The following is a 17,050-nucleotide window of genomic DNA, read 5'->3' on the forward strand; positions in this document are numbered from 1 at the left end:
CTATACATTCGTTTTCTTCTTTGCCTTTTTCTTTTGGGATTTTAAATTATACGGGTCGAATGTGTCTGCACACAGAGGAGTGGTGTAGTCAAAGTTCATCGACTGCAACGGGGAGGGAAGCGAAAAAAAAAAATATATAATAATACAAAAATTTACATGTGCACGTACTCCCATATGTATAAAACAAATTGCCTTGTCGAGGAGATCATTGCCTCGTTTATCATTTTTCTAGCGGCCTGAGCACGCCAGTCATTTTCCTTGCGTACGTTTTTGCCCTTATTCGATTGAAAGGTGTAAATGATGAGGAGCGATGGGATGCATTCTGAGATGAAATAGGACTGTTATCAGAGGAGGTAAAAGAAAAAGGGAAAAAAGGAAATGTTCACATGCATGTTGGTAACGCGCACGTAAGGCATACATATAAATATGAGAAACGAGGAAAAAATGTGTTTTGTCCCCTTTGACATTACTATCGCGTCGCAAGTGGGTAAATCGAAGTAGGAGTTGTAAAAGTTCTCATCCTTCACGAAACACCAAAAGGAGTATAATCCCTTCAGGGCCAAAATGACAAACATAATAATAGCCAAAGACAGTATCTGAATTGTTCAAAAAAAAAAAAAATAAAATAATAAAATATATTATGTTATTCTACCTGCACTGTTCATATTTCTTTTTTCTTTTTTTTTTTTTCAAACCCAATGGCACACGTAGGGGTATGAAAATTTTGAAGAAATCCACTGAGACGTGAATGTCTCTCTCCTTCTCAATTTAGTTACCCTTTTTATGATACTGTTGTTTTTTGAAATTCCTTTGCTTTTTTCTTCCAGCTTCTTGGTCACCTTCAAAAGTAAAAAAACACAAATAAAAAATAGTTGTAACTGTGGCGAAGAATACACACTCACGCACTGCTGATTGCAAAATAAGCAAAAACACGTACGCACCTTAACCCCATAGTATAAGAATGCTATGGCTATTATGTAATCTATTATAGACTCCAGGATGTAGTTGTAATAAATGTAGTTGTAGAACGCCTGGGTAAAATAGCTCAAGCTAGCCAAAATGATATTTATTGCGTACACAAGGCCATTTAGGAAAATGTACAGCGATCTGACAGGTTAAAAAAAAAAAAAATAATAAAATAAAAAAAATTAACAACTGCTATTACTATTGCAATTACTAGCCTGCACATGAGCTAGCCAATTTTATGGGGGAAATAATTCACACACAAATGCACACGAAATCGTCTGCTTTTTTTTTTTTTTTTTTTTGTTGTTGGGAAAAGCATTACTGTAAGTGTGGAGCGGACACTAATATAGAAGCATAGTAAACTTGCGACCAAAAAAGTATTATAATCGTGAATGATGACAAAAAAAAGTACGTTGGAATAGCTTTCAATATGATTAAGTAGAAATAAAAATTTGGAAATAACAGCAGCGTATTGTAGTCAATCACGTAATAGCGTATGTCGAGGTAGGTCAAAATTGTAAGGGATATTATTCTGCCTGCGGGAGGGGAAAAAGTGAGAGTTTATAGGTATATGCACACACGATGGTACGGGGTGAAATGGTAAAGCAATAAAACCGCCCCTGGCGTTTTCCCATTTTCCACTTACTTATGTGACAGAAAAACAAAAAAACGAACAAAAAATTCCTAGTCTTCTCCCCCGTCAAATTGGCGGAGGCTACTGGCGAAACTTTTCTGTTTCTTATTAGCAGTTGGTATAGCAGGTAACTCAGGTAGGCATAGAAAAAAATTAATAGGATTAGAAAATAAATGCCTAAATGGGGGGGGGGCGTATAAGGTGATGTTGTGTATGCATATGAGCAGAGAGACACGTGGGCATGCGTCTAAGCACTGTAAGACCAGGAGGCGCCCACTTTCCTCCCACCACAGCGTTCCACTCGCTTTTCTAGGCAGTACCCGTAGTCATTAGGAAAACAGGGGAAATAACTGAATTTAAGATGGTAGATGTGGAAATGGAATATTACTTCGTTCTTGCAAAAGTGAAGTGAACCTTGTTGCCGCAACTTCGCATGATTCACTCCTTGTTCGCTTCCCTACTTATGGTAGCGGTATTTTTGCACAAAAAAAAAGGAAAGAAAGGAGAAGGGGGAGAAACAGGAACACAATATATTTGCGCAGTATGGCAACGTAATGTAGTAACGTAAAAAAAGTGACCCAAGGCAGTAACATAAACCAGTAGGGATGAATGAGCATAGCGAAATAATAGCTTAAACTAACATGGTAAAACGAAATAATGTGTTTCGGTGGAATAGCAGGATAGCCGAGTAACAGAATTGCACAATAATAAAATGTCAAAAACGGAATGGTAAAGTATGTACGCGAATAAAAAACGCTTACGAATAAGTGGGCACAAGCAGAAAACTAAAAATAAAAAAATTATTTTTGTACAAAAGGCTAAAGATCCCCGTTTTCTGTAATTCCCCAATAAAGCGCTTCCCATGCGTGTACCAATTTTGTAGCAATATGTATATGTAATTCATGTGTACTTTTTTGAATCTTTTTTTTTTTTTTTTTTTTTTCCTATTTTTTTTTGCCCCTATTAATTCGCCCAATCGGGTGTAAATTGCCAGAAAAAAAAGAAAGAAAAAAAAAAAAAACATATTTTCTTCATTCCTAAGCACATGCTTCCACTCGTTTCCGCTTCTACATTTTAGTGTTTCATCTCAGGGGTGTAAATCAAAATGAAGCCAAGCAAGAAGCAAAGAGGAGCTTCTCTTTTTTCTTCTTGGTGGAAAGATAAAGAATTGCGTTTATATATATATATTTTTTTTTTCCTTTTATTTTTATTTCCCCCATGTGTGCATATATTCTCAGAGAACAAAGTAGAAGAAGGTGTAAAAAAAAAAAAAAAAAAAAAAAAAAGATCTTACAAAATGGTATACACACAGGGGAAATAATTGACAAATGGCTAAAAAAACCGACGGCAGATCGACATTACATTTTTGTCCCTTTGGGAACAGGTCCACCCACTTGGCTTATTGCACCCCTCCGTATCTTCCGTTTTGGATGACTCCTTTCTCGGAGGATAACTTTTCTGTGCGCATTTTTTAGTTCCTCCCATCCAAGTAAATATGGACAAGTCCTCCGAAACAGACTGCCATCTGTTTCGAATTATATATGATGTATTGCCCCCTGCCTCTTCCCCAAGCGGTATGTCATTTTTTCCTTTGCCGCATTCTTCCATGTTGCACTGTTCTGTGCCACTTGGCTCTTTTCCCCTTTTGCAGTTCATGCGCTTTCGTACGTGTTCGTTCTGGGGGTGCATTGTCTTACAGAACAAATGGTGAACGAAATCAACGCAATGGTTGCCCTGTCTACTGCAGGTTAGAGACTGGTCTGAAAGAAATATGCATAACCATGACGGGGGAAGTGCACACTATTTAAAAGAAAAAATATACCTCCTCATTATGAATAAAAATTGTTGTTTCGCCGCATCACTTGCTTTGCCCTTTAGTTTTTTGCGGCAATTTTGACATGTCCCTTTGGGCGCAACGCGTATCGCCATTATGGCCAGTAACACTTTTGTTTACCACCTCTTGGCATATTTTGGTAACCTCTTTGGTTGCACATATATATTATCCACCTTTATACTATTTTTTGTTCATCCCTTTATACTATTTTTTGTTCATCCCTTTATACTATTTTTTTGTTCATCTCTTTACTATTTTTTTTTTTTTGTCACATTTTCACTATTTTATGATTATCTCCTGGCCGTTTTTTCTTCCCCCTCGCTGCACGCTTGCCGAATTACACGTATCCTTTTTTTTTTTTTTTTTTTTTTTATGTCTAAAATGTTCGCGCGCATTCATCCCCACTTTAGCAAAATTGCAAATAAAAATATTCTCCGCTTTTTTTTATTCCACCAAGAGGAAATACGTGCGTGTAAAATATACACCATTGGTGATCTAAAAATCCGATTTGTTCTGTTCATTTTATGCTTTGCACTGTTTCGCGTTTTTCGGCCAATTTTCGCCATTTTCCCCACATTTCTTCGCTCTTTTTTCCTCGTTATTCTTTTTTTTCTTTTTTTTTTTTTTTTTTTTAATTAAACTATCATTCATGCAACTCCCCCTGCGAGCAGTGACTACACAGTTCGTAGTGGCATAACTAGTTGACTTCTTTTTTTTTTTGAAAATCTGTTTTGCCAAGTTGTTCTTTTTTGCACTACCTTTCTTTTATGAGAAAAATTAACCAGAAAGTGTACTTTGAAATTAACTCGTTTAGAAAAGTTGCGTGCCTCTATTTGTATGTTGCCGTTTGTTTCGCATTGGGGGTGCCTCCCTGTTCTCTTTGCTCCATCATTTGTTCCTCCTTCTGGCGAATTGCGTTGCTCACCTTTTTGTTTTTTTTTTTTTTCGTTGCAACTGTAAGTACTTTGTGCAGATTTACTCTGCGGCACTTCTCGTCGCGGTTGTGGTGATTGTCCCGGTTGTGGTAATTATCCCGGTTGTGGTGATTGTCCCGGTTGTGGTGATTGTCCCGGTTGTCGCTTTCGGTTAGGTTGCCGGGTTAGGTTCCCTTCAGGCGCTTGTCCTTTGGTGCACACCCCCATTGTGATCCACCCCGGCATCAGCTCCACCCTCCGCACGCATAGGAGGGGCCTGTACCAAAACGCTCTGGAGTAGAACGGATAGAGACAAGAAGGGGAACCCCAAGAGAGACCCCACAAGTTACCCCAAAGCAACCCCACCCCAAAACGCACGAACAAAACGCCGACTGGCAAAATGAAAAAGGAAAAAACGAAAGAGGAGCTAAGGGAAAACTATGAACATTACCTCAACTTCAATGAAGATGCGAAGAAATGGTTTTACAGTAAAATCGAAAAAAATAAAATGATGAACATACAAGAAAAATACGATTCATTCCTCAAGTCCTACGAAAACAAAAAGAAGAATGTCGCAGAAAAATATAACTTAAAAAAATACTTAACCATAATTCATAATTTCCTCTTATTATGCTTTATCACATTTGATATTTTATTCATTTTTTTCAAAGCCTGTGTGAAAAATGTCATGCTCTTTTTAAGCAATCCTTTCCTGTACTTATACAACGCCAAAATGGTGATAGAAAAAAATGTTTCACACGGACTGAACTTGATGAAGACATACAAGAACATGCTCTGTGCCGCTTTATTATTTTTGTTACGGGAGAAGAAGAAAATCGCCAAGGAAATTCAAAATGTCTTTCTTTTCCTATTCCAGCTTTTGAACTTTTACTTTTTTAAGTCTCTGGAGGCTATGTACCAGTATTTTTACTTTAGATACTGCGACATTTTCAGGGCCACCAAGTTTTTTAAGGTTTTCGCGTGAGGGTCGAGTTACGCAGTTCAGAAGCAGCACCATCAAGAAATGGCAACGATGGGAAGACACGCCCGCGAAATTGTGAAGATGCCACTTTTCGGAACACGCCCCCCCGATTAGACATCGTTGTTTCTTTTTTTTTCTTTTTTTTTTTTTCATTTATTCCTTTCTCCTGTGAAACCCATTTCTATTTTTTTTTTTTTTTTTTCATTTATTTCTTTCTCCTGTGAAACCCATTTCTATTTTTTCTTTTTTTCTTTTTTCCCCCACGATGAGATGGTACCTTCTTTTTTGACCACGAAAAAAGGGACCACATCCAAATGAACTCTCGCAATGAAAATCCGCCCGGGAAGCTACGCTATACGAAACCGTGGATATAAAAAAAAGAAAAAGAACTTGCACATTTATTACGCTCTACAGCACCCTCTAATTGGGGACCAGGTGATGCGTCCACATAGAGAAGAGGGTAGCGCTGACAACGCACACGCATATGAACGTTAGCCTTCCCAATCGGAAGAGTTGTTTGCACAACTATTACGCCCCCTTGCGTGTGCCTGATGGGGAATACCCAACTTGGCGATCGCTTCACGTCGGAGTGCGCGGGAGAAAAGTTAAATGCCAGATGTGGGACCATAAGTCTGAACCCTAAACCTTGCGAACAACGAAAAAAAGGCATAACAAAGAAATGCAAAAAAAAAAAAAAAAAAAAAAAAAAAAAAAGAATAAATAAATAAATAAATAAATAAATAATAAAATAGAATCAATCAAAGTACGTAAGAACGCATCGGTGAATCCTAAACCTGACTAAAACATAGCGACACACACACACTATTACACCCCACGGGAAAATAATTCCCCGTCCGCCGCCCGCGAATAGAGCAGGTGAAACTTCTCCACGTTGAGAAAGTGATATAACAAACTCATGAGGACATGCACATCCTTGTTCACCACGGAAGGATTGCTCCTCTTTCCCATCTGTGAAGACAGACTTGTACACCCTTTATTTGTCCGACTGGATAAATGTAGTTTCGTATCGTGTTTGTATTTCTCCTCCTTGTAAAGAAATTCAACTTGCTGTTCTACCATTTTTATTAACTTTTTTAAGTAATAATCTGTAATGCTTTTTTTTCTCCTCTTTTTAGTGCCTTCTTGGGTCTCCCTCATGATATAATTTTCCACAGCCTCGTCATTCCTAAAATCAGGATGGTGCACATAATTGGCAAAATCCTTTTTATGTTTCATAGAACTTTTTACAAAGCCATATAAAAAGGCTTCTTTCTTTTTGTTCTGCTCTGTGTCAACTCTGCTTAAAAGTAAAGGTAATAATCGAATGTCATCTTCATTATGAGTAACCTTCACTGACGCAACCCCCCTTCCGTGTTCACATTGGTTCATCCTACTTGTTCTCCTATCAACCACATTCTTATTAAATTTGAGCAGATCGTTATATTCTTCCATTTGGCTAAACAAACGTTCTAGTGGGAATATGTGCCTGTATCCACGTATGCAGGAGAGAAGTTGTTCATACGGGAATAGGTATTCTTCATCGATATCCTTTGAACAGGCCCACAAGACATTCCCACGGAGGAAGTCATCATGTTTCTTAACCCATTCGTCTTCAAAGCGATCACCTCGTTTGTTTGAGCCTCTTCTCCCTCCGATTTTACTCCTTCTCCTTCTACACCGCTCCACAGAAACAAGCAGAAATAAAATTCTTCGGATTTTCTTCAGATATTTAATAGGCATAGAAATGCTAAACCAAGAGTGTAAAAGATACCACTTGATTCTACATCCATTGGGGATCCTCCTTCTGGAGTCAACTCCTTGGTCTGTTAAGACAAAATCTGGCACATAGCAGTAGACCCGATTCAATATGTTTTTCTCTCCATACGTGTATTTATAATTGAGGAGGTGGTAAATTATTTCTTCGAATATATGCAGACACTTCTCACTGTCCAGGTACATGTAGACGAGGCTGAGTACATAGTGGCTGTGCAAAGTATCCGGGTGGTTTATTCCGAGGTTTCGACGGAAGATCTACCGTGGGGAAGGATATAAGTTGTTAACAGTGAGGTAAGACGACGGAAAACATATCCACGCCACGTAAAACATAATACATATATGCACAAATGAATGGATGATACAGAACTGACGCAGGGGCACGCTCTTCCTACCTCCGCCGCACGCTGTGCATTCGCCAGCGAGTATGCCATGACACAGTTCCAACCAAACTCGGGCATCTCGGTAAAGTAAGTTTTCAAAGCCATCAGTGCCAAGTCTAGGGATGCTTCACCTACATACACATTGTCTTCACCAAACGACTGATACACGCCACGCACATGCTCCAAAACGGAGATGCAACAGAGAGACCCATTCATGATAAAGTTTTCATTTCTGTATTTTCTAATAATCGTATTCGTGTAGTAGTAATAAAATAATGAGTTCACAAAATGGTGCACAGTGAAACCCAGGCGCATGCTATACACAGAGCAGTACTTCATCGTCGTCTCTAAGGTAGCATGTAGAAATGAATCCTCATGGGGGTAGCATATACTGTTCAGAAAAAAGCTAGACACATTTCGAATCCTCTCCAGGACCATGTATTCCTTTTCCTTCTTCAACCCTCTATCCCTATAAGAAGAAACCTTAAAATTAAGGTAAACGAGATTTTCAAAATTATCCGTAAGGTTCACCATATCTTCGATCCTTTCCCCCGGCTGATTCTTCATCCTCATTTTCAGCTGCAGAAAAATGGCTGTTCGGAGGAGCAGCAGGAACTCCCGATAGTTCTTCACGCTGCGGTTATACCTTCCAGGAGGGGGGCAAGAAAAAAAATGATATACAAGGGAGAATATGTATCAAGTGGAACTTTCAAAAATGAAGCACCTGTAGAAAATCCTTCTAAATGTTATATTTCCCCAATGTGGTACTTCCACAAGTGGGGGTTATCATCGCCCCTACCATGCCAGAGAGAGGTAGAAATCCAGGTGGAGAGGGTGGAAGAAGACAAAGTAGTTATTCAAAATGACAGAACAATATTCTTGAGTACCCTTGTACAAATCCAGTTTGTCTACAGAGTGAAAGTCAGTCTCCTCATCCTCATCCATCAAATCGAAATGCTCACCGTGGTCCATTTGTCTAAATCCACTCTCCGACGGGTCACTCCAAAGGTCGCTGAAAGCAGAGTAATTCGCGTACTGAGAAGTCGTCTCGTCGTCATGAAGGAACACTCCCCTGCTGGACACGGAAATGAAACTACCTTGTGTGGATTCTTCATCTAGGGAATTCTTCCGGAAGGGATAAGGCACCCATCTTCTGTTACCCGCCTTATAAGATTCCTCTACCATGTTCTCGATAGGCTTTTCATCCCCCAGGATATATCCCCCCCGAAGGTACCTTCCTTTCAAAGCATACATGTACAACCACATAATTCGAACGTGCACGGAGATGATACTATCCTCTGGTATGCATCGAAAAAGAGCAATAAGCCTTTTTAAAGTACTTTCAAAGAAGCCAAGTTGTATACCCATAGCAACCATATTTAGGAATCCATAAAGAGGTAGATAATTGGATTCACTATAAAAAGTTACATTGTCTTTTAACGAAATGAATCTGCTTAACTTGACTGTCCATGTCCCATCATGTCGACTGGTTAAGTCTTCCTCGTCACAGCTTTCCATTCTAGGGAAACGAGTCCCCTTCAGGAAGTACTCCGTGGTGTTCACCTCGTTACTGGCACTGAGGTGGTGATAATACATTATTGTAAAAAGAATAGCATGAGACAGTATTTTTTTATTTTCTCTGACTATGTGGAGAGGTATCCTTTCATGTCGTTGCGTATATTTATATGTTGGCAAATCCATGTATGTAACATTTAGGGAACTCTTAATTTTTGTGCTATATGCCTTCAGGTCGTGCAAGAAAAATCTCCCATTATGTTGGTTCCTTTTCCCGTTTCGCTGATCGAAAGATGCGCGGTAGAAGGAGATTCCTAAACAAGGCTGCAAGTTTGAGTACAGGTAATTCTTCTGAGATGCCTCTACCGAGTTGTCTACATTGGTGTGGAAAAACTTTGCACACATGGTTTGCAGAACTGATAGGAGATCCCCGTCTACTCCACTCTCCTCTACGAATATCAGATTGAACATATTAACAACAAACATATCGATTAGGGTTACATTTCCTCTGTATTCTTTTCTCACAGTTTTTATATCTCCTTTCATCTTTTTCCTTTTTAATATGTACATGTCTCCGTTCCTATGCTTTTTGAAACGGTCAAAATTTAGGAGCTTATTCAAAAGGGAATTTCCTCCATTTGAGTTGCTTCCCCAATTGGAAGAATCGCCGATTGGCTGGACAGCTCTCCTCAGAACGCTTTCCAAGTGAGTCCTCAGTAGAACCTTCCTACTAAGTACCTTCCTCATCCCTATGAATGACTTTAGTGCCTTCTTCCTTGAGCAAAGCTCCCGTTTTGTTTCTCTCTTCCTTTTCTCATAATGAGTGTAACCCCATTCAGAGGTACCCTCCGTCGTATCGTCGCTATGAAGATAAGACATCTCAGAGCAGGTCGATCCATATCCATCTGAATCGTAACAATCTGACATTGATGCCTCCCCTTTTATTTGGCCTACCTCATCACTTAACAATTCTGACACCACGGAGTAGTCTAACTCTACATGTGAATTATCTGCGGAAAATTGCCTACCAAGCAATCCATCGTATTGACTCACTCTCCTTTTACAAAACAAGCAGATCTCACGCATGCATATATAGACATACTTTTTAATACAACGAATTAAAATTTCATTTACAACCATATCGTATAGCCATCTGAGAGATACGCAGCTGAGCATCTTTCCAAGGTGTTTCATTTTTAACCCTCTTCCATGCAAGTACATTTTTAAAGAGGTACTATCAAATGGGATATTAAAGGATAGATTCTCAATCTCCCTTAAGACCCGTTCAATGTAGTTTTCTACGTTCTTCCCATGTGTACCTCTACCCCACCCATCTATCTCTTCTTCTTCACAGTACATATCAAGATCCCCTCTCACCTTCATGTCATTGGAGTAAAAAGATTTTTCTCTGTAACACATGTGATTGTTCTGTTCCTAAGTGTGCGAAAAAAAAAAAAAAAAAAAAAAAGAGCGTAAGGAAAAAATTAACACAGATAATGGCGTGTGCGCATGTAAAAAAAAAAAAAAAATGAGGGGGACACACCTGAAAATGGATTATTGTCACTGTGTCTCTTTCCCACTGCTCCGCTGACAAAGTGGAGGAGAAACCAATCATACCTTAATGTCAGATGTTTCCCTCTGTGGTTCTTCAAAAATGGGGAAATGCCTCTTCTTCACCCCAACGAACATAGTGTTAATATTGTAGAAAACGTAATTGTCCTCTGAATGATACTCCATCAAGAATGCTTTCTTCCCCTTCACATGTGTCAACAGTCCATAAGTGGGGATGGCCCTTTCCAGAATTCTCAATTCCTACGCAGTGGAAGTTACCATTTGTATATATACAAGGGGGGGGGAGATATGCTAGATGCATTTTTGCACCACGAAGTATAATTTTGCAGTGCATTATTTTTTTCCCATTCTTTTTTGGGGTAAAAATGACAAAAAAAAACTGCTATCCAATTTCTGACACACTTACGTTCTTGAGATCAGCATTGACCGCGTCGAGTCTCCTAACCGTCAGCGGCAAGGGGGGGGACGGAATGACATACATTTTGAACCCCTTGTAGGATACAACTGCGCGGGGAGGGGAGTAAAATGATGGGGTCAAGTGGTGGGAAGATTCCCATGTAGAATCCCTCTCCATCCATAAACGTAGCAGATCGGCCAAAAGGATAAATCTCCATTATGTAACGCCTTAAATTGGCCCACTCTCCTTTCACAACATCTTCCTTTTATTCGTTCCTTACGTGCGCTTAGATTGAAAGATAACAAGGATAAGGAAACCCTTTCATCCATCCTGTCTTTTCCACATTCCTTTGCTATCCCCTTTAAATTTTGACTTTTAATCTTGGCTATGCCTTTGTTTATCCACTGCTGCGCCTTTATTTCTCGGTTGTACGTCCTGCGCGTTGGACAAAAAAAAAAAAAAAAACACGCTCAATCACGAATTCCCAACCACAAATGCTTAATCACACACTCCTACGGGCTCATTACTTGCACGCGAGATCCGTATCCGTTTGATGATCCCCAAAAATCAGAATCCCTATGAGCCCCTCTCCCACCACATGAGAGTCATGTGTTACGTACACCTGAATTTTTCCAGTGAAAAAAAAAAAAAAAAAAAAAAAAAGTGGGAGGGGTGCACCAAGTGTGTCTACATGTTCATATTCAGTAATTATACATAGGACAATGGGGTGAAGGCGTATCCAAATGTAGATCTCCACTCTGATCAGTAACCATAGCTACAGTTCAATGGACCATTATTTGGACTAACCTCATCTCCGTCAAATAACTTGAAAACATCCAAGGGGCCCTCCCCGGATATCTTCTGGTATTTAAAGTCGTCGTCCAACTGGACCCTATGGTTTGGCTTCCCTTAAGAGGTCAGAGGGAGGGGTGGTCATAAAGGATATCACCGGTGGTGCGTTATTTTCCTCGTTAGTAACATTTGTCTTTGTTTGTAATTTTTTTTCTACTCATCATCTGTACCGTATATTTCGCTTTTTTTTTTTTTCTATTTCTTCGTTGGCTCACCTGCAAATAGCTTGTCAACGTACGTCGGCGAGGTGTACTTTCTGTAAGGGGAGGCAAAATACACATAATGTGCAGATAATACCAAGGCGAAGGTGACGCTTAACGCGCTAAAGGCAGTCCACATGTAGGTAGGCCCTTGATTTTATGCAGACGAACAGTTCAAGCACACTAACACCCCCTTACGTATACTCCTGGATAATAACAGATTTTGCAAAACTTGCGGCCACCTTAACAAACACGCTTTCCAGGTAGAAGAAGAGTGCACAGGCTCGGATCTCTTCATACATGTCCTTTTTCTGAGAACAAGTAATTTCATTTTTAATGGGCAGAACTTTTTCCAAGGGAAAACATACTAAGGTAGAGGCCCAAATGTGCAACCCTCTTCTTGGTTGCAGAGCTTGTAGGTGTTATCCATTTGACTTACCTCGAAGTGCCTGTACAGGTACATGTCGTATGCATGGTTAACAACATTGATCCATGATGAGTTACCTGAACAGGAGAGAAAAGTTCGTTCAGATGTGATCTGTATCCAGCTTACCATAATATATAAGGGCATGCAACAGTGCAAACTTGTCTATATATATGCACATACACACGTGCGTGTACAGCCTTGCGCCCCATGTAGGATTCCCCTTACCCTTCTTATAGAGAGGTAACACCTCCATGTAGAAATAATTAAATAACTCCGAGGCAGATATTAATGGAATTGGCACTTGTTCATAAGCATGCTTGACTGAGCCGCCGAACAAGCTCAGGGGGGTATTCCTTCCTAAGTGATTGCAGAACAAAGGGGGTGATAGAGAGAAAAATATATGGTGCAAAGGTGTGGAAGCGCCTCATTCTATTGGATCACATCACCATTTTGCTTTACCCGTCTGCGGAACTCGTCTTAAGGCATCGTCTTGCATTATTCTCTACAGCATAGCAAAAAGAGGAGGAAATTTTCTGTGAGGAAAACGCTGTAAACTTAAAAGGGAGGGAAAGGAGGGAAGGGAGGGTGGGGAAGTTTTTCCTTTCCCGCTCGTCCATTTGATGTTCCTCATTTATCAACTTACAAAAGACTCTACGTAAGAGTTGACATCCCTGTCTGTCTTGTGCCGTACCATCTCCTTCCACAATTTGCTAACTGAAACATGAGTTGCCAAAATATAGTGGTCGTCCTTCCCCTATGTTCAGAATTAAAAGTTGCATCATTGCCCATGCTATATATGACATTGTGTAGTGTGTGGCGTATACATAACACTGAACTTGCAGGAAAAAGGCTTACCATTTTGGAAGGCTCCTTCCCGAAGTAGGGAACGGACCGATTGCAGTTGACTATATCTATAGCCAGTTCCAGGTGCCCTATCAAGTGGGGTAGTGAGGTTAATGGAAAGGCAGGTAAAACAGCAGATACATATGGACAAATATATAATCAGACAGATAAATCACGCGTCAACCAAATAGTGGCTAACTCAGGTCGAACCTCGCACATTGCCATTGTCACAGTCGTATATGCTGTATAGTTTGTTTCTGCCATAATATTTTAAGAAGGCATAATTTTTGTTAAGGTATAGCTTTAGGCCTAGCTCCTTCCCTTTGCCAATGCTGCAAATAATGTTAATGAACTGAGGACAATTCCCTCTTAGGCACGCGATGGGTAGGTAGATGGACTTGTTTATGGTCGACTTAAGCTGCGGTTAGTGACGAGAGGAAGAAGATGACCAATTGAAGAAGTGACGAACAGAAATACCTTCGATGTGTGTAAGACAGGCGTATGACATACACCTTAAGTGAGGCTTGGCGTACCATAGTGTTGTAGTCCCTGTTGAACACCTCGATCACTCGAACCCTCTCCGGGGAGACGCGGACAATCTTCTCCTCTTCGCCATCATAGTAAATGCTGAATTTTAGCTAAAATTAGTCAAAAGGTTGGGGATATGAATAAAGAGAATTGCAAAAGGAAAAGGAAAAAATAAAATACCATTTGAAGAAATCATTTCAATCTCTGCCCCTGTTTTGTTAATACCTTTAACACGTCCTTTAAGTCCTCGCAAAAAAAATGCAACGCTTTTAACTTTACTTTCAGCGCAAAATGACTTTTAAATTCTGGATCATTTGTATGCATTCTTTCTCTCAGTAAGGAAAAACAAGTACAAACTCCACATGGTTGTTAATTAGTTGGATGCATTGCTACATGTAAATTGGCAGGAGGAAAACGCAGGGCAGATTATTTCCTTTGTGATTAGACAGCTTCAAATGTGTGTGTTTGTTTGTATTCGTTTTGTTACCATTATGGATGTCTCATTAACGATGTTATTTTATTTTATTTTTTTATATATTTTTTTTTTAATTTTTAAGGCCATTTGAAAAAAACAACTTCTTTCTATATCCATTGCGCTTCATTCGCAGTGCCATCCTCAGCCCCTCTCTTTTACTCCTCATCTCCGCCGCTGCAATGTTGCAGAAATTGGTAATTGTGCCTCTCTGCACTTGTATGCACCTTTGTGCTTGCAACAATGTGGACGTGTGTAGTGCGCATTTCATTTTGGAACCCTTAAACGCGTTATAGACGCGCGGAAAGTGAAGTGAAAAAAATGATACAGCCATGTGCGCAACGTTCATTGGGCATACACGAAGTTGCCTGAACAGGCAATAACATTTTTCACTTTTTAAAAAAAAAAAAAAAAAAAAAAAAAAAAAAAAAAATTTCTTGCCTTTTTGGCTAGTCGTGAATTTTTTCCTTTTCTGTTAAAACGATAGACGCGTTGCCAACGTGACACTGGCAGACATTATCATAATGGCAGATTGGTAAATACCATTTTGGAAAATTGCGGTTTAGAATTTACCGACTCGAGTGAGACGATAAATGTAAAAATGGTTAGGACAAAAAAAAAAAAAAAAAAAAGAAAATGTAAAAAGGGGGGAAACATTCGTGTAAGACCAAAAACTTGTTCACAGCAAAAACTATGGTGGTTAATTCAATCCGTTTTTTAAGAAGACAAATGAGGAAGGAGTACATCCCTTCATTGCCTATCCCCTTTATGGAATACCTCGCTGAATGGGAAATTATTTGCGTAGCTCTCCCTCCGCCATTTACGTAGTTAAAAAAATAGTGGCCTTTTTATTAGCATGCTGAAAGGGAAGAAATTTGCGGCAAAACAGCGGGGTGCTACTAATTCCTCCCCATGGTACATACATTTTCATATTCGAAGGGGTGAAGACGCACGGGGGGTAACTTCACAATTGAGTTATTACAAAATAAACATGTAGGCAAATACTTCCTCTTCACACGAATGTCTAAGATCACGATTATTAGCTTTATTCCCCCATTTGACAGGGAAAAGCACTGCTCCATCGGATTCACTCCGTGCCATGCACATGCATACACACCTGTGTGATAGTTATTATTATGGCTTCTTCCCCTCTTGCCTTTTCTTCTGTAATGACAACAAATAGGGAGGTTGGAGTGGCATAAGTTGGGGCTCATGTCGAACGTAATTCTGCGGGAGCAAGTAGGATTTATCCGAGTCGTAATAATTCTCTGTGGCGACAAAGGAAAACAGTTTGTCATTCATAAAAACTTCCGATGCAATGTACTCATTTACAATTTCTTCATCGTCTGAATTGAAATACTTTATCTCTTCATCGCTATCAGAGCAGTAAAAATTAAATATGTCCACATTTTTGTGCGTAAAGTTTTTACTTCGAAATTTTTCCCCTATCAGTGTATCACCACGTTCTGGGTCACACTCGTTAAGTTCCTCCCCTTTTAATATGTTACCCGCCTTAGCATTATCAGTTGCGCATTGATTTATGTGTGCAATCTCGTTTTCACCTTTTCCATCACCTTCTTTGTTTACGTCTGTTTCAACTTGGCTATCTTCTTCACTCGTATCATCTGTTTTTTCCTCCATGTCGAGAGATTTTCCCGTTCTATGAATTTCTCCCTCATTGTCCTTCTCGGTAATTAACTTTGCATGCATTTTTCGAAGTTCTTCTTCAGGCATATTCTGAAGATTAAACTCCTTCCCCCCTGTATGATGGCTCAGCGCTGTAATCTTGGAAAGCGGCAAAGAGAAGTTCAAACAAACTAGGAAAGACTCCAAACTTTTATTCCGACTGCTTTGTGGTTTACACACGTAAACCCTCTCAAAGAATTTATTCAAATGTAGAATTAGCAAACCAGTGTGTTCACCTCTAAATATTTTACTTATAAAATTCCCTCCGATTTTTAAAACAGAGCAGCATACTTTTAAACTGGATAAAATGAGTTGAGACTGAATAAATTCGTCTATGTCATTCATGCCGGTTATGTCTGGAGCTCCGTCGCTCACAACAGCGTGTGCGTAAGTCGGAACGTTTTTCCTTTCTGCTTTCTGTCCATCTTCCTGATCAGTCCACTTATTTTTGGCACTTCCCTCAAGGTTGTCATCCTCACAGTTATCATCGTGAATGCCGTTTCCTGCTCCCCCCTCCTTCATGCACCTTAATATTTCCTGCACAGTGGACGCTTTGGTTATATCCCCTTGTATAATCTGCACATATTTCATATTTCCTATTTCTTGTAAATCTACAGCTATAATTTTTGGCTTTTTCACAAACTCCTTTTTGGACAGGTCTTCTATCCTTTTCTCCAACTCATCGTTAAAATTGATGTAGAGAGAAAAGTTGTTTAAAAAATTTTCATGTTCATCACAATTCGATAGAGTTCCTTCGTTAGTGTTTACCCAGTGGAGCATCTGGTAGTAGTTGTACAGGCAGATATTCTTCAACACCTGGGACCAACTACCCGGGGCTGCGCATAGGTCAACTATATTGTAGCAGAAGTTCTCATTGTATATGTTTCTTATTTTCTCTACATCCCTTTCACCACAGTTCTTGGGGTCAAATAATTTGAAGATTCCGAACTTTTCGTTTATCTGGATTAGCTTGAAGGAGCTCCTCGCTCGGTACCCATTCTCCTTGGCCTTGCGGTAGTAGATGTCTCTCCTATCTTTGCTCAGCTTACCCATCGTTGCTACGCCTTCGATA

At 39.7% G+C, this 17,050-nt stretch overlaps 4 protein-coding genes across 4 annotated transcripts; 1 reads left to right on the forward strand and 3 right to left on the reverse strand.

Moving 5' to 3' along the window:
* On the reverse strand, window positions 1-1,930 carry PKNH_0706300 (conserved protein, unknown function; the record flags this gene model as incomplete). Its single annotated transcript, XM_002258320.1, has 8 exons — window positions 1-102; window positions 267-338; window positions 471-596; window positions 777-839; window positions 942-1,107; window positions 1,289-1,502; window positions 1,613-1,777; window positions 1,921-1,930. The coding sequence occupies 8 exons, from the start codon at window positions 1,928-1,930 to the stop codon at window positions 1-3; spliced, it is 918 nt and encodes a 305-aa protein (XP_002258356.1).
* Window positions 1,931-4,748: 2,818 nt separating this feature from the next.
* On the forward strand, window positions 4,749-5,333 carry PKNH_0706400 (conserved Plasmodium protein, unknown function; the record flags this gene model as incomplete). Its single annotated transcript, XM_002258321.1, has 1 exon — window positions 4,749-5,333. One exon carries the CDS (start codon window positions 4,749-4,751, stop codon window positions 5,331-5,333), a length of 585 nt encoding a protein of 194 aa, XP_002258357.1.
* An 822-nt stretch (window positions 5,334-6,155) lies between these two features.
* On the reverse strand, window positions 6,156-14,144 carry PKNH_0706500 (conserved Plasmodium protein, unknown function; the record flags this gene model as incomplete). The annotated part of the gene is made up of 18 exons (XM_002258322.1): window positions 6,156-7,361; window positions 7,499-8,132; window positions 8,286-10,435; window positions 10,619-10,813; window positions 10,980-11,077; window positions 11,251-11,405; window positions 11,498-11,592; window positions 11,778-11,878; window positions 12,038-12,078; window positions 12,221-12,333; window positions 12,462-12,526; window positions 12,675-12,806; window positions 12,909-12,951; window positions 13,093-13,203; window positions 13,305-13,381; window positions 13,503-13,710; window positions 13,826-13,930; window positions 14,046-14,144. The coding sequence occupies 18 exons, from the start codon at window positions 14,142-14,144 to the stop codon at window positions 6,156-6,158; spliced, it is 5,628 nt and encodes a 1,875-aa protein (XP_002258358.1).
* A 1,282-nt stretch (window positions 14,145-15,426) lies between these two features.
* On the reverse strand, window positions 15,427-17,031 carry PKNH_0706600 (ribosomal RNA methyltransferase, putative; the record flags this gene model as incomplete). Its single annotated transcript, XM_002258323.1, has 1 exon — window positions 15,427-17,031. One exon carries the CDS (start codon window positions 17,029-17,031, stop codon window positions 15,427-15,429), a length of 1,605 nt encoding a protein of 534 aa, XP_002258359.1.
* Window positions 17,032-17,050: the final 19 nt, after the last annotated feature.

Source organism: Plasmodium knowlesi (assembly GCF_000006355.2).
Source record: "Plasmodium knowlesi strain H genome assembly, chromosome: 7".
NCBI lineage: Eukaryota > Apicomplexa > Aconoidasida > Haemosporida > Plasmodiidae > Plasmodium > Plasmodium knowlesi.